The 24,351-nt window shown below is 37.2% G+C and overlaps 2 protein-coding genes and 2 long non-coding RNA genes across 11 annotated transcripts in view; 3 read left to right on the forward strand and 1 right to left on the reverse strand.

The window, feature by feature from the left end:
* Positions 1-13,399, forward strand: part of LOC136267688 (adhesion G-protein coupled receptor V1-like) — a 50,410-nt gene extending 37,011 nt beyond the window's left edge. The window contains exons 27-35 of the mRNA XM_066062836.1: positions 6,276-6,482; positions 6,534-6,674; positions 10,791-10,997; positions 11,424-11,705; positions 12,365-12,640; positions 12,697-12,811; positions 12,866-13,133; positions 13,185-13,224; positions 13,278-13,399. Coding sequence (XP_065918908.1) covers positions 6,276-6,482; positions 6,534-6,674; positions 10,791-10,997; positions 11,424-11,705; positions 12,365-12,640; positions 12,697-12,811; positions 12,866-13,133; positions 13,185-13,224; positions 13,278-13,399 — 1,658 coding nt within the window. The remainder of the gene's footprint in view (positions 1-6,275; positions 6,483-6,533; positions 6,675-10,790; positions 10,998-11,423; positions 11,706-12,364; positions 12,641-12,696; positions 12,812-12,865; positions 13,134-13,184; positions 13,225-13,277) is intronic.
* Positions 13,400-16,631: 3,232 nt separating this feature from the next.
* LOC136265892 (receptor-type tyrosine-protein phosphatase alpha-like) lies at positions 16,632-19,598 on the forward strand. Its single transcript, XM_066060835.1, has 14 exons — positions 16,632-16,808; positions 16,859-16,935; positions 16,989-17,123; positions 17,347-17,472; positions 17,524-17,696; positions 17,754-17,889; positions 17,950-18,105; positions 18,164-18,263; positions 18,312-18,382; positions 18,430-18,564; positions 18,614-18,745; positions 18,831-18,982; positions 19,208-19,343; positions 19,398-19,598. Exons 1-14 carry the CDS (start codon positions 16,676-16,678, stop codon positions 19,479-19,481), a joined length of 1,746 nt encoding a protein of 581 aa, XP_065916907.1. The 5' UTR covers positions 16,632-16,675; the 3' UTR covers positions 19,482-19,598.
* Positions 19,599-19,938: 340 nt separating this feature from the next.
* Positions 19,939-21,607, reverse strand: LOC136265863 (uncharacterized). 7 transcript variants are annotated; one of them, XR_010705783.1, is made up of 6 exons: positions 20,943-21,607; positions 20,762-20,891; positions 20,326-20,642; positions 20,198-20,269; positions 20,108-20,141; positions 19,939-20,059 (listed from the first exon to the last, which is right to left on the reverse strand). It is a non-coding gene; the product is annotated as an uncharacterized lncRNA (long non-coding RNA). The 7 variants fall into 7 exon arrangements; XR_010705786.1 differs by having other exon boundaries at positions 20,108-20,137; positions 20,194-20,269; XR_010705785.1 differs by having other exon boundaries at positions 19,939-20,269; positions 20,943-21,024; positions 21,071-21,607.
* LOC136265864 (uncharacterized) lies at positions 21,359-24,254 on the forward strand. Of its 2 annotated transcripts, XR_010705788.1 has the most exons (3): positions 21,359-21,623; positions 23,272-23,410; positions 24,029-24,254. It is a non-coding gene; the product is annotated as an uncharacterized lncRNA (long non-coding RNA). The 2 variants fall into 2 exon arrangements; XR_010705787.1 differs by lacking the exon at positions 21,359-21,623 and having other exon boundaries at positions 22,476-23,410.
* The last annotated feature ends 97 nt before the right edge of the window (positions 24,255-24,351 follow it).

A 24,351-nucleotide genomic window follows, 5' to 3' on the forward strand; every position in this document is an offset into this window, starting at 1 on the left:
TACATGGTGATTTGTTTGTAGCTGAATTCTATATAGGTGATTTGTTTGCAGCTGAGCTCTTTAAATAATGGTTTCTTTGTAGCTGAACTCTCTCAAGGTAACTTCTTCTAGCTGATGTCTTTACAGGGTCACTAGTTTGTAGCTGAATTCTCTACATGGTGGTTTCTTTGTAACTGAACTCTCTACAAGGTAACTTTTTCTAGCTCATCTTTCTACAGGGTGATTTATTTGTAGCTGAATTCTTTACAGGTGATTTGTTTGCAGCTGAGCTCTTTAAAGAATGGTTTGTTTGTAGCTGAACTATCTACAAGGTAACTTCTTCTAGCTGAAGTCTCTACAAGGTCACTGGTTTGTAGCTGAGCTCTCTACATGATGGTTTTTTTGTAACTGAACTCTCTACAAGGTGACCTCTTCTAGCTGATCTTTCTACAGGGTGATTTGTTTGAAGCTGAACTTTCTACAAGGTAACTTCTTCTAGCTGATCTCTCTACAGGGAGATTTGTTTGTAGCTGAACTCTCTACATGATGGTTTCTTTGTAGCTGAACTCTCTACAAGATAACTTCTAGCTAATCTCTCTACAGGGAGATTTGTTTGTAGCTGATCTTTCTACAGGGTGATTTGTTTGAAGCTGAACTCTCTACAAGGTAACTTCTTCTAGCTTATCTCTCTACAGGGAGATTTGTTTGTAGCTGAACTCTCTACATGATGGTTTCTTTGTAGCTGAACTATCAACAAGGTAACTTCTTCTAGCTGATCTCTCTACAGGGTGATTTGTTTGTAGCTGAATTCTGTACAGGTGATTTGTTTGCAGCTGAGCTCTTTACAGAATGGTTTCTATGTAGCTGAACTCTTTACAAGGTAACTTCTTCTAGCTGATGTCTCTACAGGGTCACTAGTTTGTAAATGAATTCTCTACATGGTGGTTTCTTTGTAACTGAACTCTTTACGAGGTAACTTCTTCTAGCTGATGTTTCTATAGGGTGACTTGTTTGTAAACGAATTCTCTACATGGTGGTTTCTTTGTATCTGAACTCTCTACATTGTGGTTTCTTTGTAGCTGAACTCTACAAGGTGATTTCTTCTAGCTGAATTATCTCTTTCTATAGTTGCATGAATTCCCTACAAGGTAACTTCTTCTAGCTGATCTCTCTACAGGGTGAATTGTTTGTGGCTGATCTCTCTACAGGGTGGCTTGTTTGTAGCTGATCTCTATACAGGTTACTTGTTTCTAGCTGATCTCTTGAATTCTCTTAGGGTGACTGCTCTATTAGGATGACTGCTCTATTAGGATGACTGCTCTATTAGAGTATCTCGATCTCGCACTTGCTACACTAAGTTGGATTTCATGTTATAACTCCGTGGTTTTAAGTCTGATTCTTCTACACCAATGAAGAGCCTTTCTAAGATGATAACTCCATCTGTACAGCGATTTTCAAAGCATTACCCCAAGCGGTTTACCTGGTAGGCGTGGCAAGCAGTCGTTTTTATTAGCTAATCTCGATTGCGTAATTGTTACACACTGTTGGTTTTTTCGTTGTATCTTCCTGGTTTTTAGCTCGATTTCTTTCAAACCACAAAAGGTTTGAGGTTCAATAGTTAACCTATTCACCCACCGATTTTCAGCTTCTTCCCATACGCGGTTTACCCTGTAGGCGTGACAACATATTGGTGTTAATTTTCGTGAATAATCGCTCATAACTCTTTGCCTGTTTATCGTATTCCAGCCAAAGTTGGTACCGAGATGCGCCTTTATATCCCCCTTCTGTGTGCCAAATTTCAAGGCAATCGGATATGGCGTGCGAGTTTTATAGCAGTTTTTGTAAGTGTGCGACAAGAAAAAGAAAAATAAGAAGAAGAAAAAAAAAACGAAGAAACTGAGCCAATTTTTGAAGTCGCATATCTCGGGAACGCGCGAAGCGATTTCGCTCAAATTTGGAATGTGGAGTGCTGCAGTTGGGGGGCATGTCCACAGCAAAAATCGTCTTGTTTCATCAAGGAAGCACAGAGCTACGGAGGTGCGAAAATTGCGTTTTCTTTCTTCCTGTCAATATACTCACGGGTGTTACGCGCCGGCTTCTTGGGCCGCACGACACACTACCGTGTGTCTTGATACCTTGCTGTAAGAATGCAAACTCCAGATGTGGTGGAGACTGAGGGTTTCCGATGGATATCTAAGGATTAGTGTTGTTTTAGTTAACTATGACTAAACCTGAAGTACTTTTAGTAAGACATATATATATATGTGTTTTAGTTAATCAAAACTAAAAGCAACTTCATAATATATTAATTAAACTAAAACTCTAAATCTATAGCTAAAACGCAACAGAATAATTTACCAGTACTAAATCTAAAACTAAAAAGAATTAAGATAACTAAAACCAAAAGATTTTCTTATGTACAGCTAAAACTATAATTGGGTTTTTATAATTTTACTAAAACTATAATTAAAAGATTTTCACATCTTTTAACTAAAACTAAAATGACACAGAAATATAGCTAACCTTAACTAAATCAATAACTAAAAGGAATTAGGAAAGATTACTAAAACTATACCTAAAATAAATTGACGAAACTGGCCATGACTATAACTAAAACTAAAATTCCTTACTAAAACAACCCTGCAATGGATGATGTTATGTTTTCAGCAAGCCTCACTATGCAGTTTTGATTGTAAAGTGGAGCTGCCAGTGAGCAGCCCATAGATTTATATACTGTTTAGTCCTACGTACTGCATTCACTTAATGATTATAAATGATTTAGTAGTAGAATGTTGAACAGCATCCTGAATATCATATTATTTGAATATCCAATGTTGTATAAATAATAATGCACTTGAAAGCTGAGCCCTACTTATAACTGCATTGCATGTTCTCTATATTAGTGAGTGTAGTTACGTACATTGAAAATAATAAATATTATTGTGCTTAATGTTTGTTGAAGTTTGATAATTGGTATAAAGGTGATATAATCATATAATGAACAATGCTACATTATCGGTACAATGTATAGTTTATGTAGGTGTGTGTCAAGTTTTTTGTGTATGTTGTATGTTGTGGAAGCACCCTTGTACAGGCTTAGCCTTTGGTGCAGCCATGATGTATATAGCTTGGCAGCATCCAGTTTGGTAGCTATGCATGGATATCACATCTTTTCTGTGTTTTTTTCTACAAGAACAAATAGAAACACCATCAAATAAATGAATTCCAATATTTATGCATATAGATATCACATCTTTTTCTTTGCTTTTTTTCTACAAGAACAAAGAGAAGCACTATCAAATAAATCAATTCCATTATTATTACACAATGATCTAATAACTTGTAAGTAATATGAACTGTATGCGTGCATGCATGTGTAGCTATACACTGAATGTTCTAATAGGGTGACTGTTCTATTAGAATATCTCGATCTCGCATTTGCAACACGTAGTTGGGTTTCGAATCATAACTCAGTGGTTTGTAATCCAATTCTTCTGTACTACTGGAAGGACTTTCCATGATGATTATTCCAGCTACATACTGATTTTCAGCTCATTGCTCTAAGCGGTTTGCCTGGTAGATACGAAAACTAATAGTTTTTTATTCATAAAAATCGATTGCGTAATTTTGACACAGGTCGGGTTTTGTGTCATATCTCCGTGGTCTTTATTCCGATTCCTTTCAAACCACAAAAAGGCACTCCTACGATGGTTGCTCCATCTACATATCAATTTTCAACTGATTCCTCAAAGGAGTTTACCCTGTAGGCGTGACAGACCTTCGACCTTATTTTACGCAAATAATCGGTCATAACTCCGTGAATGTTCATCGAATTCCTACCAAAGTTGGTACACAGATCCGCCTTAATGAGCCCTTTAAGTGTGCCAAATTTCAGCCCGATCCGAGCACGAATTCGTGTTTTATGGCGGATTTTGCGAATGTGAGAAATGAAGAAGAAGAAAAAAACGAAGAAATTAAAACGAAATTTTGTTCGCTCGTATCTCGGAAATGGCTGGAGCGATTTTCTTCAAATTTGGTGTGTAGACTCCCCTTACCGGCCGGCACCTCTCTAGCAAATTTGGTTCCAATCGAATAAGGGATCACAGAGCTACATAGGTGTGAAAATTGCGTTTTCTTTCTTCCTGTTAATATACTCAGGGGTGGCACGCCGGCTTCTTGGGCCGCACGACACACTACCGTGTGTCTTGATACTCACGGGTGGCATGCCGGCTTCTTGGGCCGCACAACACACTACCGTGTGTCTTGATTCTCTGTGAAAAGGCAAAGCGTCGTGTTGAAGTCTTATTAAATTTCTTATAAATCTTAAATCCATTAGATCTAGTACTGTAACTGGTGTTCATTGTAAAAAATATTCTTTATCTACTAATACAGCTCCATTCAAAATTTTATACGTCATAATTAAGTCCATACGATTTCGACGGTAAGATAAACTAGGTAAATTGAAGCATTGTAGTCTGTCAGAATAGGGTAAGTTTTGAAGGGTAGGTATCAACTTTGTGGCTCTTTTTTGAATATTTTCCAGCTCACAGATGTTTCCCAAATGATGAGGATTCCATATGGTAGAGGCATAGTCTAGAATTGGTCTTACAAGTGTGGTGTAAAGTAATTGTATTACAACAGGATCTCTGAAATTAAAGTTTCATTTAATGGTGCCTAACACATTGTTGGCTTTGTGTATTAGTTGGTTAATATGTGTCTTGAAATGTAAGTTTTCATCAAATGTGACACCCAAATCTTTCTCCTCTTGAACAGTATTAATAGGATGTGCATCATTGTTTATGTAAAAGTAATACTGCTTGGATGTAGATTTGGGGCCAATACTCATGTGCTTACACTTAGGAAAATTTAGAAATGACAACCAAGTACCACACCACTCAAGCACAAAGTTTAAATCCTGTTGCAACAGATCAGTATCAACAGGTGAGGTGATAGGACGATATAATTTGGTATCATCAGCAAACAGACTTGAGAAACTTAGTAAAGCATCTGGCAAATCATTAACATATATGATGAAAAGGGTAGGTCCTAAAACACTACCTTGTGGAATGCCGCTAATTACATTAGTCCAGTCAGAATAAGATCCACGAACTGAGACTCTCTGTTTTCTATTTGACAAAAAATTTTCTAACCGATTAAGCACATTACCTTGAATCCCATAAGCTTTCAATTTAGTCATTAAATGTCTGTGTGGCACCTTGTCAAATGCTTTTTGAAAATCTAAATAGATTACATCAATACTTGTACCATCTTCAATAACTCTACTCCAATGTTCCATAATTGTCAACAATTGAGCTTCACAGGATCTTTTGCTTCTAAACCCAAACTGTTCATTACCTAAAGAAATTATTAGATGCAAAATATGACATTATCTTGTCTCTGATGATGGCTTCTAAAAGTCTGCAGAAGATGGCGGTTAGACATGCTTACATGCTCTTGTTCTTTTATCAAAGAAAGATAATGGTTTTTCCTTGTTTTAATCGGTCTCTTTTCTTTCATTTTTTCATATTGAACTTGTGCAGAAATAAGCGCCTGAAAAAATAATTATCTGCTGTGCATTTGATTTCATTGGCCACAGAGATACATTCTGTAAGTTAAATGTTACTGTTATGATAAAGAGCTATTTACAACAGAAGAATAGTATACTCAGAGTAAGAAAATTTGAACCATGTGGATTCCATTCATGGTTGCCACAACATACACTGTAGTTTTTATGATTACTGGCCTTCTCTAGACAGTATGGTAATTCTAAATTAATTAATATCTGCATTCTAGAGGGAAACTTTTTCATTAAAGTTTACTGATATAAGGTGATCTTGCATCTAATTAGGTAACTAGGAGATGTCTACTGTCTTTGGAATTTTTTTGCTCTGTTACATGATCTATACAAGGTACTTTACTTACCATATAACAGGTACAACAAGAGGAGACCACACTTCATGGCTACAAATTTTGTATATGTTAGCCTTTTCAATGTTAGAAATCTGAGGGCACATGTACAATTCCATAATGGAGTGTTTCCTATTTTGTAATGTTATCAAGCATAATGCATAGCAAATATGTATCACACACTTTTGTTTGTTGCTTTTGCCTCTGAACTTTATAAGCGCACAGATCTAGCAACCATGCAGGCTTCAAGGTTTTTAAAATACAGTATAGAAAAGACTATTGTAAGGAACTAATAAAATCACTTGTGGTTGATTTGATGCCTGGGTTATTAGAAGTAGCATAACCTAAACTTGTATATCCGCTTCTTACAATGATCACAACAATCACAGAAGGAAAGGATTTCAACTCTACATCTCTCACTGCTACAATTCCTGCTGGAGCCACTGCCACTACAGTGAGAGTACCAGTGATGAGTGATGATATTGTTGAGAGAGATGAGATGTTTAGTATGAGCTTGAATGTACCATCATCACTTGGTCCTGGAATAGTAGCTGGTTCTGTTACTAGTGCAACTGGAATAATAGTGGACTCTACTAGTAAGAGTTTCTTAGTAGAACTGTATGTATAAACTAGCATATTTGTCACAGACATTACAGTGCAATTCACACAACGTCAATACACTGGTTCAGAAGATACAGGATTTGTAACAGTAACTTTGAAACTAGTTGGAGGAACATCCAGTAGACCATTTGATGTCACTGTTACTCCATTAGACCAGTCTGCTGAAGGTAATGTATTATATTTGTGTTACAAGTATAGGAAAAATCAGAAATTTTGCATTTGAGAAAGCTATGAAATAAGGGAGATCCTGCAGCTATCATTATCATAGCCATCCAAAGTACAGTAGAACCTCGATTATCCTAATCTCAATTACTGAAACTTTTGATTATTCGAACAGCATAAGTGACTGCTCTATTAGAGTATTTCGCCTTAAGGTGAATGTTCTATTAGAGTAAGTGTATGTTCTATTAGAGTAATTGTATGTTCTATTAGAGTAATTGAGCACAACTCTGTATATAAATGAATAGCCTTCATTTATCTGAACAAATTCAGTTATCTGAATACTTTTATGATTGAACTGGAACACGGGTGTTTGGATAATGGAGGTCCTAGTGTAATTAAATTATAATTATAGAGGTAGATGATCTCCCTTGTTTCATTGCTATGACCCCACCCAAATGTAAAATTTTCAAATTTTTTTGTAGTTATTTGTTTATTTTTTTGTAATAACATACTTTTTCTCGTTATTGGTGTACATGTACCAGCACATAGTGCATCTGGAATTAGAACACAAATGAATGCATTCTCCATCACTTTCTGAAAAATGAAGAGACCATTTTACTTTGTCTTCAGCTATATATTTTGTAGCTGCTATATAGCATTACAAGGAACAGTACAAGAAATGCCTCTGAAATCACACCATTCACTAGTGAAATTGTAGTAGAAGCCATAGTGTACTACCCAGCAATCAACACCTACACTGTAGTGCATGAAGAAAGAAGGAATTGGGATGCAAAGGAAAGTGAATTTTGTAGCTGCAGTGGTGGAAAAATGCACGTCTCAAGTCTAAACAATGTTGAACAGTGAAGAAAGCAAGCCCAAAGCCTTGATCATAGTCAATCTATGCTTGGCTGAAGGCATGCATCAGTTAATCAGTCAGTCATTAATTTAATTAGATATTTAGTCTATAGAAACTTGTTGAAAGTGTTTGGGAGGCAAGTTCGAAGGCACGTTTAGGTTTTTGTCTAACCAATACTGCCAAGCTGTTATGATGGAAATAAGAGGCTTGCTGTATAAGTGATATATATAGTTAGTCAGAGGCCCCATGGTTCCTAACATACAGCACTACCATACTTATGATACAGGCACAATTCATGGTGATATACACAATCAATTTATTAATTCATTATTTCCATGTAGAAATTGGTAGTGTTATTCTTGTTGAAGTGACAATCCATATACAAAATCAAATGAAAAGCTTATCAGCAATTTTAGACACACAATATTTTTTCAATTGAATCCAGTGACATAATTTATGTACACATATCAAGATACAATATAGTATGCAGTGCAGCTATGTACAGGCGTGCCAACCAAGTGTGTATTTTGCAGGACCAAGAAAACACCATTATCACATATCCGTAGCTTGATAGTGCCTGAACAAAAACTAACTATTTTTACTGTGGAAACTCCCTCAGGATGTAGGACCTTCTGTGTCAAATTTGAGCTGAATCTAATCTGCCTAGCCATCACTGAGATATGAGCCTTCAAATTTGTCTTAGTTTCTTTTTAGTTTTCTTCATCTTCCTTTCGATCCCATAGAAAAATTACTTTAACTCATGTGTGCTTTGGTCGAATTTGGAGAGCAGTAAGAATATAATGCTGCACATTTACAGTCCAACACATCTGATAAAGGGAAAATGCAATAATGATAATCTGTGACAGCCACAGGATAATCAGTTTGAAGAAATGACTTGAAAATTGATCTGTACATGGAATAACCATCACAGTAAAAACTTTTCGTGGTTTAAAAGAAATTCCACAAGCAGTCATGAAGCTATAACAAATATGCCAACCATGTGTTACAAGCACACAATCAAATTTTGTTATAATTACTTGCCATGCCAACCAGGCAAACTAGTTAATGGAATAAGCTGAAAATAGTTAGAGAAGTAAATTAATTAATTATTAAAACAGCCTTTCAGTGGTTTACAAGAAATCAAACTAAAAACGATTGAGTTATATGAAACTCAACTGGGTTTAACTAGTGCACAATTGAGTTACTCTAATAGTGCAGTAATCCTATTAGAACATTCAACTATGTAATAAGTCACTCTATTAAGCATTCAACTGTAATAAGCCACTCTATTAGAGCACTCAACTACAATCAAGTCAGACTTCAGCAACATAAAAAGTTGCCTTAGAGAATTTAGCCACCCTGTAGAGAGGTCAGCCTGTTTCTTTTTTCTCTTTACTATCAACATCATCAAAAAAGATTGCAGTATTATCAGTGTGCAACTATGTGCTTTGTAAATTTGAAATGATTATCATCTAGCTATTAAAGTGACTTGAGCTCTGTAACGGGTGTTTTGTATGTGTACAGGTTGACTTTTACATGGCTGAATGCTCTACAGGGTGACATGTTTGTAGCTGAACTTTCTACATGGTGACTTGATTGTAGCTGATTTCTCTACAGGATGAATTGTGTTTGTAGCTGAAATTTCTACTGGGTGACTTGTATGTAGGTAAAAGGAAGCATCAACAGCCATAGGCCAACTTTGGGGCTTGCAATTAAAAACAGAGGTGATATCTATACCAATCTGTGAGAAAAGTGGATGACCCTCCAAAAAAGGACAGGGTGAAAAAATTGTATGATCAAAGGTGGCAGCCAAGAAATGGTTGCAGTGATACTGATACCAATGATCAGTGTTGGGCAAGTTACTTTGTAAAAGTAACTAGTTACATATTACATATTACTTGCAACTGAACTATTTAGTTACAGTTACATATTACCCATAAAATAAAGTAACTATAATAATATTACATATTATATTACTTTGTGTCCACAGCCTTAAGCTCTCACGTGTGAAACTACCACTTTATCACTTGACATGATTGCATTGTTGGACAATTTGCAAATCTTGGTTATAAGTAAAAAGCTGGTGAATAAGCTTCATTCAGTAGGCTTCGTTACTTCGTTGTGGTTAGGCGTTACTCAGAGGGTAACTAACGAGATTAATAACTTTGTTACTTGTAGTAATAATATTACATAATATTAGACTCGTTACAGTAACTATATCACTTAGGTAATGCAAAGAGTTCATAATATATATACTAAGGAGAGTATCCTACTCTCATATACCCCTGTAGAAAGGCGTATCGTGAAGTTATGATGTAACACTTCTGAGTTCGCCCATTTTTCTTTGTATAATTAATGATGTCATTAGTTGAACATGGTATCGATTGAACGCGTGCCTACCAACGTCGCTAGCAACCAAATTAACTCCAGCTCTAAGCGTTTCTCACCCAACTACAATCGTTCCTTCATGGGTTAAGACCACTTCGTAGGCATTTCTTACTAGGCCATTCGCGAATACGGCTATCCTGAGCATCGCAAGTATGAAACGGTGCTAACGATTCTTGCACTTTTATGGCTTCCAGTACGTCACAAACCACAACATCTTGTCATTACATCATAACTTCACGATACACCCTTCTACAGGGGTATATGAGAGTAGGATACTCTCCTTAGTATATATATTATGAACTCTTGGTAACGCGTTACTTTTGTAAGTAAAGTAACTTGAGTTATATTACCCATTTTATAGCGTATTTCGTTATAAATTTAGTTACCACAAAAGTAATAATATTACGTAACCCGTTACTTATGTAACGCATTACTCCCAACACTGCCAATGATGACTGTTTTGGTATAGATAATAGTATCCATAGAATGCTTTGATCTTTAGAGGATAATGAGGTCTTTAAAATCCAATAAGAGAGCTGCTAGCAGATTCTTAAAATGGTTAGAGACCTTCTAGCAGAAAGACCTCATGCACTGCAAATCCCAGTTTTGATTGTTGATTTGCTATGCTCTCCCAAGTATGTTGCAGGTTAATAACTCACAGCGGATGACCAGCTACCCAAGCCAACATTAGTTTAACTACTACATTCCTTTGATAAGCATATACCTAAAGAATTTAATTATGGGAGGCAGAGTCTAACTTTGTAGCTACGCTTGTCATGACTCATTAATAATAAATAAATGTCAGCACAACATACACTGCACTTATTAAGCAATCTATTGCAACAGCTAATGCTTAACTGAAATCACAAATTTTTAGGTACTAGTGATTATGATCCTACTGCTCTAACTCTAACATTCAGCAAAAATAAGAAAAGAACAGAAGCAAAGCTAGCAATACATGAAGATGAAGCAGTAGAAGAAAATGAGACATTGACTCTTATCTTGACTGTACCATCATCTCTTAGTCCTAGAATAACAGTAGCTGAAAATAATGCTACCACTGCAGTTATTATAGATACCACTGGTAAGTGTGATAGTACATATGATTAAATAAATCACAGTGCAAACATTCTGAATTACACTTATGGCTATGTAAATGTCTATTGGTTTTCCATCATCACAGCATCACTGTATAGCAGAATATTAAATTTTCATACGAGAACTTGTTGTATAAAGGCATTGAATAGAGAGAATGTATTGTGGATTTTCAGAGAGTGGAGTGTCCTAGTCTAGCTCAATTACCAAGTATTCTTTCCCTAATAACAAACAGACATTATTGTACTTTTTGGAAGTTAATTTTGTAATGCTGGATGATTGTGTACTTTCCACATAATTATTTTAACTAAGATAGAATACTTGACACAGGTCACAGAATAAAATAGTATTTTATTATTGGTGTACCATACATAATTATGAGCTGCTGTAACATGATGTATTTTGAACACTACAGAAGTTTCAAAGATTATCAAAAATCCCATTTCAATAGTAGCATTTGAAAACACTGTGGCTAATCTATCATGTTTGGCAAATGCTAGTAATAGTAGTGGTATCAGATATCAGTGGAAAAGAGTTAATGGAGAACTAGTTAATGGAGTCAACACACCTACACTAACTATACCATCAGTCACACAAGCTGATGAGGATGAGTATTACTGTACTGCTAGTTATGGTGAATATGTGAATGGGACAAGTCATGTAGCTGAGTCAAATAAAGCCATGATCACTGTGCTTGGTAAATATGAAATATATTCTTACACTTAGATATACACACATTATACGCTGCAGTACAGGATAGTCTATAGACTATCAGCAATTTCTTACCAAGTGGAATTGGTATAAAAGAGCCTTAAATTAATTTTTTGTGCTGTTCAATCACAGTATTTGACAACAGGTGTGTACTTTGCCAGAGTGAAACAATCACTTATGTCCTTCAGGCACTCATAAACTCCTAGAGCAACTGTACAGTACAAATTTCTACCTGGAAAAATATAAATGTTTACCTAAACTCTTCAGTTTGAGGTGGTTCACAGCTGTTTGAATATTTTCTTGTTTGCATACATGTATAGTTATGCCATTGCTTATATTTGTGACCAAATTGACAAAACAAGGCTTCCACACACATCTAATTATCTGACTTTAACCAACTGTAACTGGACTATTCAGCAAGCTATTGACTTAACATTTTCCCACAATTCTTCCAAAGCAAGGTAAAATACCAGGTCAAAATTTGAAACTATTGGCTTACTCCTACAATGAGTTATGGTGCTTTAAAGTTATAGAAGTGGATGTGTGTGGAAGCCTTGTTTTGTCAAATTCAGTCACAATTATTTTTTATTGAATGGTGGGTATGTGGTATTATTACTATTCTACATATTATTTTAATATTTATAGCACTTGAGCTATTTAATCCAACATACTATCTAACTGCTGATGATTCTTTCACCCTAACCTGTACTGTTAAAAAGAATCCTCATTTAAAGGATAATGTAACATTCAAATGGTCACGTAATGCAACTAGTGGAGTAAAAATATCATCAAACCATACCACATCTCAGATGATCATAGAGAGACTAAATCCTGATGATCATAGTGGAGACTACACTTGTGAAGCATATTATAATTATTCATCTAATGGTGCAAGTGAAAGTACTACACTGTTAATTGAAAGTTAGTCATTGATTTGTATTACTGTAATTTGTGTTGTATGTGTTGGTTTGAAATAGTTTCAGATTTTAAGTCATCAGTAATTGAAATGGACGTAGCTCACAATATCAACAGTTCTTACTTTACATCCAACATTAATCTTCCTACATTGAACATTGCCTATGGACCTATTGAGTAAGTACTTCTGATGGACATATGAGATTTCTGTCTTTTTATTGTAAACTGTAGGTATTTATTTGTAGTCGTTACCACTGATGAAAGTGTGGTACCATCAGAAGTACCAGACAGTGATCTTGTTGCTTACAAACCATCCAGTATAATGTATGTGGCAGCTGTTGTGCGTAACATGAGTGGAGATCAATGGGAAAAGATGTTGGTATTAGGCAATGGAAGTGTCAGCAAAAATAACGGAGATACATATCACAACATTCCACTGAACAGGGACAATATATACTACACTTTTGTTAGAGCATATGCTTATAAACATAGATCTTCAGTAAGCAATGTGGATTTTATATTCAAATAGCATTACTTTATTATGTAACAGAATCCCAGATACACATCAAGTGGGCTATCACAACCTATTGGTTAGTAACTGTATTAAACCAATTATATTGTTAAGTATTCTATAAATATGTAGAGGCTCCACCACCCTCTGGTGGTGGAGGTAGTTCAGGAGGAGGTGCTGCAATAATAGGAGTTGTTGTTGTCCTGGTCATCATCATAATAGCCATCATCATTGTCATCGTTGTACTACTGTAAGTGATCACCTGTATGATGTTACCATGGTGATGAGTACTACTAACAGGTGGTATAGGAAGAAATATAACAAGAAAGACCCAGCTCTAGCTGAAGTCACTAATCCTATTACCAAAGAACATATTCCACTAAAGGAGAAGAGTTCTGTTATGTTGGGCCCAACAGAAACTAAATCATGTAAGAGATATATTTACACCATAACATCCAATATATGTACACAGGGGCATACCGAGGGGGGTTTCCAGGGGTTTCGGGAAACCCCTTTGGATTTTATACACTACTTTTAATATTAAGAAATTGAAACTTCAGGTTTCCAGAATCTGGATTCTATCATGAACAGGATACATTTTAAACATTTATCTTAGTTAAATAATAGTTTCTAACATGATAGCAACACATATAGCATTTTTCTGAATAATAATTTTGGTGAAAAGATTGAGATACTCTAATATAGCAGTCAGGTAATATAAACTACTCTAATATAACAGTCACTTAGCTGTAGTGGAAATTCCTTGTCAAAATTCCTGCGTAGGCCCCTGGTACACATTTACTTTTGCCTAGATATAATATAGCCATGCTGCAATGCTAAAGTTTTGCTGATAATCTTATCATTATTCTGCAGTGTCTGTGTTTACCTAGCCAACAAATCAGTGATAGATATACATAAGGAAGCAGGGATCTAACTTTTCTTGTATTTATACATTCTTTACTTTAAGGTCACTATCGCATAGATAAGCCACTTTTCTCTGTCACGGTGTTTATCAGCTAGTGTTTAAACAATACTGGCAGCTGGTTAGAAAAGGTCACATGTTTGTTATCCATGACTCCAACTGTATGATGTTAATAAATGCCAGTAAGTCTTTCCCCACAATCACTAATCTTGTCTAAGGGTTTCATAGTCTACATTAAACATGAGACCGCTGCCACTTTACTGAAGCAGCTAGTTCCCCTGGAATTGTTGTTAAGAACAATATGTGACCAGATTTTACAGAACCGATCCAAATTGCACATCAGGCAAAATCAAACTAACACCACCAGTGGATAGCTACACTATCGTACTACAAGTTTTGACCCTCAGCACTACTCAAACTACACGAGGCTGGTTTTTACACACGTCTTTTCTGGGTGGTGTGGAGTGCTCAAATGGCGGTTTCAGGCCTTGTGAAGGACCTGGCTTGGCAAGAGTCAGTGGTGTACTGGTGGACAGCCTTATAATGTTGGCCAGACGTGTTCTCTGTTGATTTTGCTACATATCAGCCACTAAGGAGCCAGCACAGCCCTGTAATCTCATGTCTGGACTCCAATCGTGGTCTGCCTCCATTTTGAGGTCTAACTTTTGCCCTCCCCGCCACCCCCCAGCCTCCACCCCTTTGTGAGCACTCGTGATACTACTTCGCTCGTCCAACTGCTCAGATTTTCTATCTTATTTGGCGGGAAACTGTACAAGCAGCTACAAGTACTGGAAGTGGCTTGAAAGGTAACAGATTGATGCATCTTTTGTGTAAATTTCATACGCGTGCTTGCTATCCTTGGAGAGTTATGCTGGCTTCAATTCTTTAAAACCGTTTATCTCGGAACTTCTAATGTGCGATTTGGATCGTTTTTCCCAAATCCAGTCACATATAGAGTATAGTATTTGGAGTAGTGCTGATAGAAAAGTGGTATACCCATGTAACCATGACCTGCAGATTTAACTAGTACATGGACAAGAGTTAAATGTTTTGAAGTACATAAATATCATTAAAATCCTGAGAAGCGTTGGGTCCCTATTCCTGGATCCTTGATCTCCTAGTCCACTGATTATACTAACAACATGAAATTTTAAAGTTTCTGACTATTCTCTTGGGGATAATTTCTTAACCCTTCAAGCCCGGCAAGCCTATATTTAGGCTTTGACACATGCCTCTATACAAACTATAATAACTTCACAAGTATTAACGATAGACACATCTCACAGCCACTACATTACTCACCATGATATGAACTCCACAATAAAATGGCACCGAGCATTGTTGCAGTTGGGTACAACACCTTTCATCACACCACTTGTCCTCCTTTGTGTCCTATTTTTTTGCTGACAGCACAATATGTCAATTCATGGTACCATGTAATGGTTTCCTTGACATTTATAAAGGTAATCATCTGTTTTTCTTGTAGTGACTAAATTGATTTCAGGGGGGTAGCTTTTGTACTGTTCTTTATTTGTAATGCTGTGTAATGGACTGAATGTAGCTGAAAACAAAACATAGTGGCCGCTTCACTTTTCAGTAATGGTTTGCACTCAGACACAAAATTAATTTTATGATGTGTCTAGCACCATTCCTTCTTTTGATGTGCTGTACATGGGTTCATCAGTCATAATTATACAAAAAAGTAAACAAATAGGTACAAGTAGAGTTAGGAGTATTAATTTGGGATCATAGAAATATAAAGTAGTAAAACAAGGGAGGTCATCTACACCTGCAAAATACACTAGTGGACATTTAAGTCATACTTCAATCTATATCTGTACTTTTAATTCTACAACAGGATGTACCTAGGTTTTTAATAGTGTTGGCTATAAGAAACAGGGATTGTAGAATTTAATTGTGTGGCACCTTAATTTGTGTAAGTCAGATGTAAATGTATAGTGGTTGGTGAATACTAGTGGTGGCTAATTTGTTTGAGTGTTGGTTAGTTCCATCCACTAACAACCACTGTGGACACATCCATGCTATTATCCCCAATAAAACTTTAATTATCTAATTATTTCTTGTGCTTGTTATATACAGTCATGTAGACATGTTATACCATGTTTATCCCCAGTACCAGTTGTTAATATCAAGGAACAAGAAGTGAAGACATCAGTTGGACAACCAACCACACTGTACATTGATGCACGTGGTAATCCTCCACCAGAGATAAGTTGGACTAAGAATGGATTACCAGTCAATGACCCACTACTACAGAATGGTTCACTATACATACACAGCACCACTCACAGTGACCAGGGAACCTACACTGTAACTGCCACTAGTGGTGAGGGGTCAACCAGTGAAGTCATTAAACTGTTGGTCCTTAATCCCCAATATGTGCCTTGTAAGTTAATAGTAGGTTTTGTAATGTGTTGGTGTTGTGTATAATGTGTTGTGCATGGCTTAGTAATGTAATGTATTCTGCATGTAATGTGATGTGTTGGATTTAATGTGTTAGGTGTGTCGTACATATGTACTGTGTTATCTTCCTGTAGCTAATATGTACAAGCCAATTAAAGTGGAAAATTTTGCTGAACATATTGCCATGTTACATTCATCAATGAACCAACAGTTTACTACTGATTATAGTTCACTTGTGATGGAAAATGACTTCTCGTTTCATACATGCAAGTTAGAAGTCAATGTGATGAAGAACCGCTACAAGAACATTCTGCCATGTATGTGTAAATGTTGAGTGGTAATGTATACTTAATGTTTTGTTCCCCAGATGATCACTCCAGAGTGGTATTGAATTTACAAGACAAGCTTGCTGGAACTGACTACATCAATGCTTCTTTCATTGATGTCAGTAGAAGCACACTATAATATACAGCTAGAATACATTGCATTTTTGACAGGGTTACAATGAGAGGAAGGCTTACATTGCATGTCAAGGTCCCATAGCCTCAACTATGGCTGAGTTTTGGAGGATGATATGGGAACAGAATGTGACTGCCATTGTCATGGTTACTAACCTTGTTGAAGAGGGGAAAGTAAGTACAGTTGAATTAACTACCTATACATACCTGGGGAAGACTAAAGTGGCTTCTCTATGTCTTCAGTTTATAAAAACATGACCATGTTAATGGATATGGATATGGATATGGCAATAACTATCTTATAGTACACCATCCAACTGTCTAATGAATATTGTATTATAACATGTGCGTGTTTATTGTTGTTATATGGAGTGAATGTGTTACTGTGATACTACAGCCAAAATGTCAGAAGTACTGGCCGGATGCTGTGAATAGCTCATGTACTTATGGCAACATCTCAGTGACTTTGCAGAAGGAGGAAGTACTAGCTGAATACTCCATCAGGACACTGGCTGTGAAAATGGTATGGAGAACATTGTCATAGTATAGCTAATGTAAAAATAACTTTTTTTAGATTGAGGCTAGTTCTGAGGCAAAATCTGTCAACCTTGAAGTTCAACATTTCCACTTTACAGTCTGGCCAGATCATGGTGTGCCCAAATATCCCACAGCACTTCTGTCATTTCAGAAGAGGGTTAATAAACATCACAAATGTAAACGTGGTAGCCCCCTAGTTGTTCACTGCAGGTGCTGTAGTTAGTACCTGTGGGAATATTTGTAAGTAATGTTATATATTGTGTGTAGTGCTGGGGTAGGACGGACTGGGACATTCATTACTATTGATATGGAGCTGCAACGTATCAAACATGAGGGAATTGTGGATGCGTACAACACTGTACACAAGCTGAGATTTAGGAGGAACTTCACAGTTCAGACACTGGTAACAACCAATACTCAAATTAACACATCATTCTGGTAATATCACAAATTGCTCTCACAGGCTCAATATGTTTTTATATTTGATGCTCTGATGGAGTCCATCATGTGTGGAGATAACTCCATTGCGGCTCCTGCTAAGAGTGCAAAGTTGAGGCTGGAGGAATTGGCAAAGGTGAACCCTGCTACTAGGCTATCAGGATATGAGTCTCAATTCAGGGTAACTGGTTTACTCTAATATAACAATCAGGGATTTGTCAGTGTTACGTGTATATTAGAAACTACAAGCAGCCAGTCCTAATGAGTCAGACTTCCAATACATCAGTGCTAATCTTCCTGAGAATAGACATAAGAATCGATCTATGAAACGTTTACCACGTAAGTTATTGTGTCTAAATATTAGTGACAAAATTAATATCTTGATAGCGGACAATTCACGAGTATTTATCAACACTTCTGGATACAATTCTGATTATATCTGTGCTAGTTACATTGATGTGAGTACACAACTTGTAGCTGCACTAACATACCTTTTATACATTAGGGATATCGTCATCGTAGGGCATTTTTGGCTGCTGAAGGACCAATGAATTCAACCATGATTGATTTTTGGACAATGGTGTGGGAGAGGAGATCTCATGCAATTGTCATGTTGAACTCGCTGGAGGAGAATGGAAAAGTATAAATACCATAACACTATATCACTACATTTTGCACATTGACTATAGGAGGTTTCTGCTAAGTACTGGCCTGATAAAGGAGAAACAATGAAAATTGGACCTTTTGTTATTGAAACAACCACTGAGTCTAAAGCTGATAAATACTTTGTGCGACGCATTATGCAAGTTACACATGCCAAAGTGAGTACTATAATCTATTTTGTAGTGTAATTAATTAATGACATCACAGTTGTGTAGCATTACATTACACCTTTATAATTCTTAGGAGTCAACTCCTCGGACCATTAACCAATTCCAGTACTTGTGCTGGCCAGACCACTCCTGTCCATCAGAGGCCTCCTCCATCATGGATATGGTTGAGATAATTGAGACTGTGCAACGCAGGAGTAAAAATGGGCCAATCACTGTCCACTGCAGGTACATATGAACACACCACTAACTACAACCTATTGTATATAGCTGTGATATAGAAAACCCTGAGGGCAAATGTAAGATTCCTATTACTGAGAATGTGTGTATAGGATTAAATCTAACACCTCTCAATAGAAAAGTTTTTAAAGACTGGGTTATACTGTCAGGAACTTTGACTGCTTAATAACAAGAAAGTAATACACATCCTGAAATTTGAATTTTTGTTGTTAGTGATGGCTTGGGACGTACTGGAAGTTTCTGTGCTCTTATGTTGTGTCATGATCGGTTCAAGACTGAACATATGGCTGATGTGTTCTATGCCATCAAGACCATGCGTGCCCAACATCCAGGAATGGTGGAGAACACTGTAAGACCTCACCATGTGTATATCATATGCTGCATTTTATTCTTTAATTTTTAGGCTCAGTATGAGTTCATCCACAAAACCCTCAAGGAGACCATTGACCGTCTGGACACATATTCCAACTTTGACAATCAAAGTTAACTTTAGTAAATATCTTTAGAATTTTTAGAACTATTTTTTTTCATAGGAATATTATAGGTATTTTACTTTATAGATAAGGGTGTGTTTGCAAGAAAGAAGTGTGACAATGTGTGTGATACAATTTATCAATAACATGCTTATAAACTCTTTGGTATAAATAAGAGTTCGGCACAGGAATAACGCACCTTGATTGCGGACAACGTACCAAGGGGATTAGACACCGCATAGTGGGAGCAGACGGTTGAGATGCGGTTATCCGCGTAGGCGTACGCGGACTACTGTTAGTACCCCGTTTGGGACCACTTGTACGCGGATGTACGCGTCTCACCCGCGAAGAAATCCGTACGGTGCCATCAATAAACCGCCTAGTTCTCCGTAAGCACCTATCCGGTGTCCGCCAATGAGCCTAAAGGGTCACGCAGGATCCTACGCGCGGGCCGCTGTGTCCGATAATGAATTCAGTTTTTGTCACGTGAGAGCATAATTTAAAATGCATAAAATTCCACAATAAAAATAAAAATGTCTTGTTCATTCTTTTACACAACATTCTTAGCTCCATGCATTCCAACGTTCCAGTTCTGTCAATAACAAAAGTAAGATGATGCAGCTACACACTACACATGTACCTTGAATAACTGTTCGAAGCAAAACAAGTTCTACCTGAAGAAAAACATACATTACAGTGTATCACAAACTGCACATTACTATACACTAACCTAGCACATGCCAAAGTACCAGATGTGAACACTACTTGTGTGAATAGTTCTTTGTTGCAAACACGACAACACCTGGAAAAAGCCTATACATAATGGAAAGAAAATAGTTACGCACTATCAGCACGTACCATAGTCACGTGTCCATCAGCTACCACTGTTTACAAGTTGACTTTGACGTTAGCAGAAAGTGGAATATCCATTAGAAGTTTCTGGGTAAGGTAAAGAGTTTGTTTTGTGGTTGATGTCTGCCATCACGTGCCAGAGGGGTCATCATACTGCTACGATCAGCTTGCAACAATCTGGCTTCCAAAGACTGGCTTAATGCCATAGGATTCCGTTAACAGTCTCTGGTGTTTCAGTTATTGAGTACTTGACAGCTTATTGCAAGTAGTGGCAAGGAAATTCCATTGAGATGCTAATGCTGTAAAATATCTTGTAGGAAATCCTAAAAGATAAAGGCAAAATCATTTGATAGCACTGAACTACTGTTGGAAAGCTGGCTAGACAACTGGTACACAGAGAAACACATTAAATTATATCAAGCTACACTAAAACAAGTCTTACCATGAATTTGAATAGTAGGTAACTAAAATCCTTACGACAGCCAAACAGCCCATGGTACGATTGCATCCCAGCAACATAGCAGATATTGGGCTGAAATCATCCACTAAGGGCACGGTCCAATAAACTGCGACTGCACTACAAAACAGCCATGGCTTACCAACCAAAACACAACTATACTTACCAAAGAGTACATACTATCACACAGCTTAGTGTTCTAACAGAAGAAAGCAGATTAGGACGGTAGTTCTCTCTACCCAAAATGTCTGTTATAATACATAAAACAGTTATTAAAAACAATACGTATTTCACCGTATCGATTGGCGAAAACAATCTGAGGTGTTTGACACGATGGTATCCTTCACATCTAGATCTGCTCAGTCAAGCGCCATTACGTCTCAGCTGCCAAGCACCCGAAAACCCCCCAAATTCCATGAAAGTATCGTCGCAATCATTGGTATTGAGTAGCGCCAATGTTGCGCCATGTTTAACCCTAGTTTTATTCAACAATCCGGCTGCGTTAGACTGCTTAGCGTCAGTATCCAATCACTTCCGTCAAAAAGAAACCGCACGTGATTTTGATGATCAAAGATGGTTTGTTGTGCGCACGCCTCCACCAGTTAAAAGGTGCGCATCTGTTAAAATAATTCCAGAACAATCTTTAGACCTCGTGTGGTACCTATCATTCTGCTACTGTATTGTGTTCAAGTATTGGACGATAAACGGAAGAAACAACCGTCTCTTCGTTACCGACGTACTGAGCTAGCGGCTAACATGTAGCTATCCTCAGAGTGACTGACACATCCGACGAGATATCCTGTTAGATAGTATACTCTCCATACCCTTACTAGAACAAAAAAAAATGGTGAGCCGACCTGTATTTAAGTCTTTGGTGAACTCGAGGTGTAAACCTAACCCACATCGTAATTCCATATATGTATCTGTAAAGCAATGAAGAAAATAGGCCACTTCAAAGACGTTCTATGTTTGATAATCGCTGTCAATATACAAATTAACTTTGTACTCATGGTTTTTAGCTTTCAAGATATCTCATTTTATGTTATTACAATGCTCACAGTTTTATAAATTGCAAGCTTTAGCTCTGTACTCATGATTTTCAGCCATCAAGATGTCCCATCTTTTGTTGGCAAGTCCTGTCAAGATGTCCCATCTTTAGGCAGGAAAAATCAGTGAGTACGTAGCTGTTTATCAATGTCAATGCATTACGATGTTCACAGTTTCAAAGCCGTACAAGCTATAGCTCTGTACTCATGATTTTCAGCCATCAAGATGTCCCATCTTTTGTTGGCAAGTCCTGTCAAGATGTCCCATCTTTAGTCAGGAAAAATCAGTGGGTACATAGCTGTTTATCAATATCAGTGTTATTACGGTGTTTTCAGTTTCAAAGCCGTACAAGCTTTAGCTCTGTACTCATGATTTTCAGCCATCAAGATGTCCCATCTTTTATTGGCAAGTCCTGTCAAGATGTCCCATTTTTAGGCAGGAAAAATCAGTGGGTACGTAGCTGTTTATCAATATCAGTGTTATTACGATGTTCGCAGTTGCAAAACGGTACAAGCTATAGCTCTGTACTCATGATTTTCAGCCATCAAGATGTCCCATCTTTTGTTGGCAAGTCCTGTCAAGATGTCCCATCTTTAGTTAGGAAAAATCAGTGGGTACCTAGCTGTTTATCAATATCGGTGTTATTACGGTGTTTTCAGTTTCAAAGCCATACAAGCTTTAGCTCTGTACTCATGATTTTCAGCCATCAAGATGTCCCATCTTTTGTTGGCAAGTCCTGTCAAGATGTCCCATTTTTAGGCAGGAAAAATCAGTGGGTACGTAGCTGTTTATCAATATCAGTGTTATTACGATGTTCGCAGTTGCAAAACGGTACAAGCTATAGCTCTGTACTCATGATTTTCAGCCATCAAGATGTCCCATCTTTTGTTGGCAAGTCCTATCAAGATGTCCCATCTTTAGGCAGGAAAAATCAGTGAGCACGTAGCTGTTTATCAATATCAGTGTTATTACGGTGTTTTCAGTTTCAAAGCCGTACAAGCTTTGGCTGTGTACTCATGATTTTCAGCCATCAAGATGTCCCATCTTTTGTTGGCAAGTCTTGTCAAGATGTCCCATCTTTAGGCAGGAAAAATCAGTGGGTACGTAACTGTTTATCAATATCAATGTTATTACGATGTTCGCAGTTGCAAAACGGTACAAGCTTTAGCTCTGTACTCATGATTTTCAGCCATCAAGATGTCCCATCTTTTGTTGGCATGTCCTGTCAAGATGTCCCATCTTTAGACAGGGAAAATCAGTGGGTACGCAGCTCACTGTTTGCAGCTTTGAAAACATGAAAGTTTTCAGAAATCTCAGCTATCAAGATTTCTCATAACTATTTTGTTGGTGTTTCCTGCCATATTCCTGGTGTGTGGGTGTGCGTCTGTGTGTGTGTAAGTACTTAGTTGATTTACCAAACTGGATTATCATAAGTGTGTATGAGATAGGGTGATTGATCTTTACTACCCTAAACCGGAGGAGCTCATGGTTTGCCGTGTGTCATAGCTCTACGACTTTGCCTGCAGAACCAAACGGGGCACTGAAAATATCATCGTCCATATGGAGTCCTTTGACACTTTTAAGTGGGTATGCATAATGTTCGTAGCGTTTGTTTATTAGTTACGAAAGCCAAACAAGTGTTGAGTGGGGTTCTGGTAACCATAATCTATGGTTCCCAGAGTCCTTTTAAAATAATTAAATTCAATAATTTTTAGCACCACAGTTGAATGGTTTGAACAATTTTGGAGACCATAAGATGTTTGATGTAGCATGACCAGCCTCCTCTGCAAGATGTTAGTTATATATCCACTGATATTGATAATGAACAATTTCCTCTTTACTGTGCATTAATCAGATCAAATGCTTATAAGTATTCTTTAATGTTGTGACTGTGTAGCAAGATTTAAACTGCCCACTTGTCTGGCATGTGGAACTCCAAGCTTGTATTAGTGGCATAGTTAAAACTGTGAAATGGAGCTGAATTGTGGGATGGTATGCAGGGGTGGTGGGACAAGCCCACAGTAACTATATAATATGCTAACTATTATTCATATGTACTACCTGCTGAAAGTAAAGCAATTGTATAACAATGATTGTATTGTAAAGCCGTGTCCGCCACATCATTCCTTCCAGCATGTGATTTGTCCATTATGTGTTTGTCAGGTTTAATAATTAATGAATTGTACATATACAACACTTATACAGGTCCAGCAGTGGTGCTTTGTGATATGCCGAGGATTTTGCTGAGTTGGACACATACGAGGATTTTGCTGAGTTGGACACATATGAGGATTTTTCCGAGTTGGACACATACGAGGATTTTGCTGAGTTGGACACATACGGCTATTGAAACTACTACATATTGAGTTGTTTGTTTCTGTTTGCAGGCTAAATGAACTGTCACAGTGAAAATATCATCGTAATAATTGTATATGTCACCTGTCTATGCACATACTGGTAGTGGTAAAGGTATGCAACTGGGCTAACAACTTTGCCATGTGATTGAAGCTAGCCTATAACCATGAGCT

The sequence above is a fragment of the Dysidea avara genome, chromosome 9 (assembly GCF_963678975.1).
Source record: "Dysidea avara chromosome 9, odDysAvar1.4, whole genome shotgun sequence".
Classification (NCBI taxonomy): Eukaryota; Metazoa; Porifera; class Demospongiae; order Dictyoceratida; family Dysideidae; genus Dysidea; species Dysidea avara.

Excerpts from the sequence above, each read along its gene's own strand:
- LOC136265892 (XM_066060835.1), top strand. The coding sequence starts at position 16,676 with ATGTTACATTCATCAATGAACCAACAGTTTACTACTGATTATAGTTCA. Across the intron at positions 18,565-18,613 it reads CGCTGGAGGAGAATGGAAAA|GAGGTTTCTGCTAAGTACTG; the intron begins GTATAAATACCA and ends CATTGACTATAG. Across the intron at positions 19,344-19,397 it reads CAGGAATGGTGGAGAACACT|GCTCAGTATGAGTTCATCCA; the intron begins GTAAGACCTCAC and ends TTTAATTTTTAG.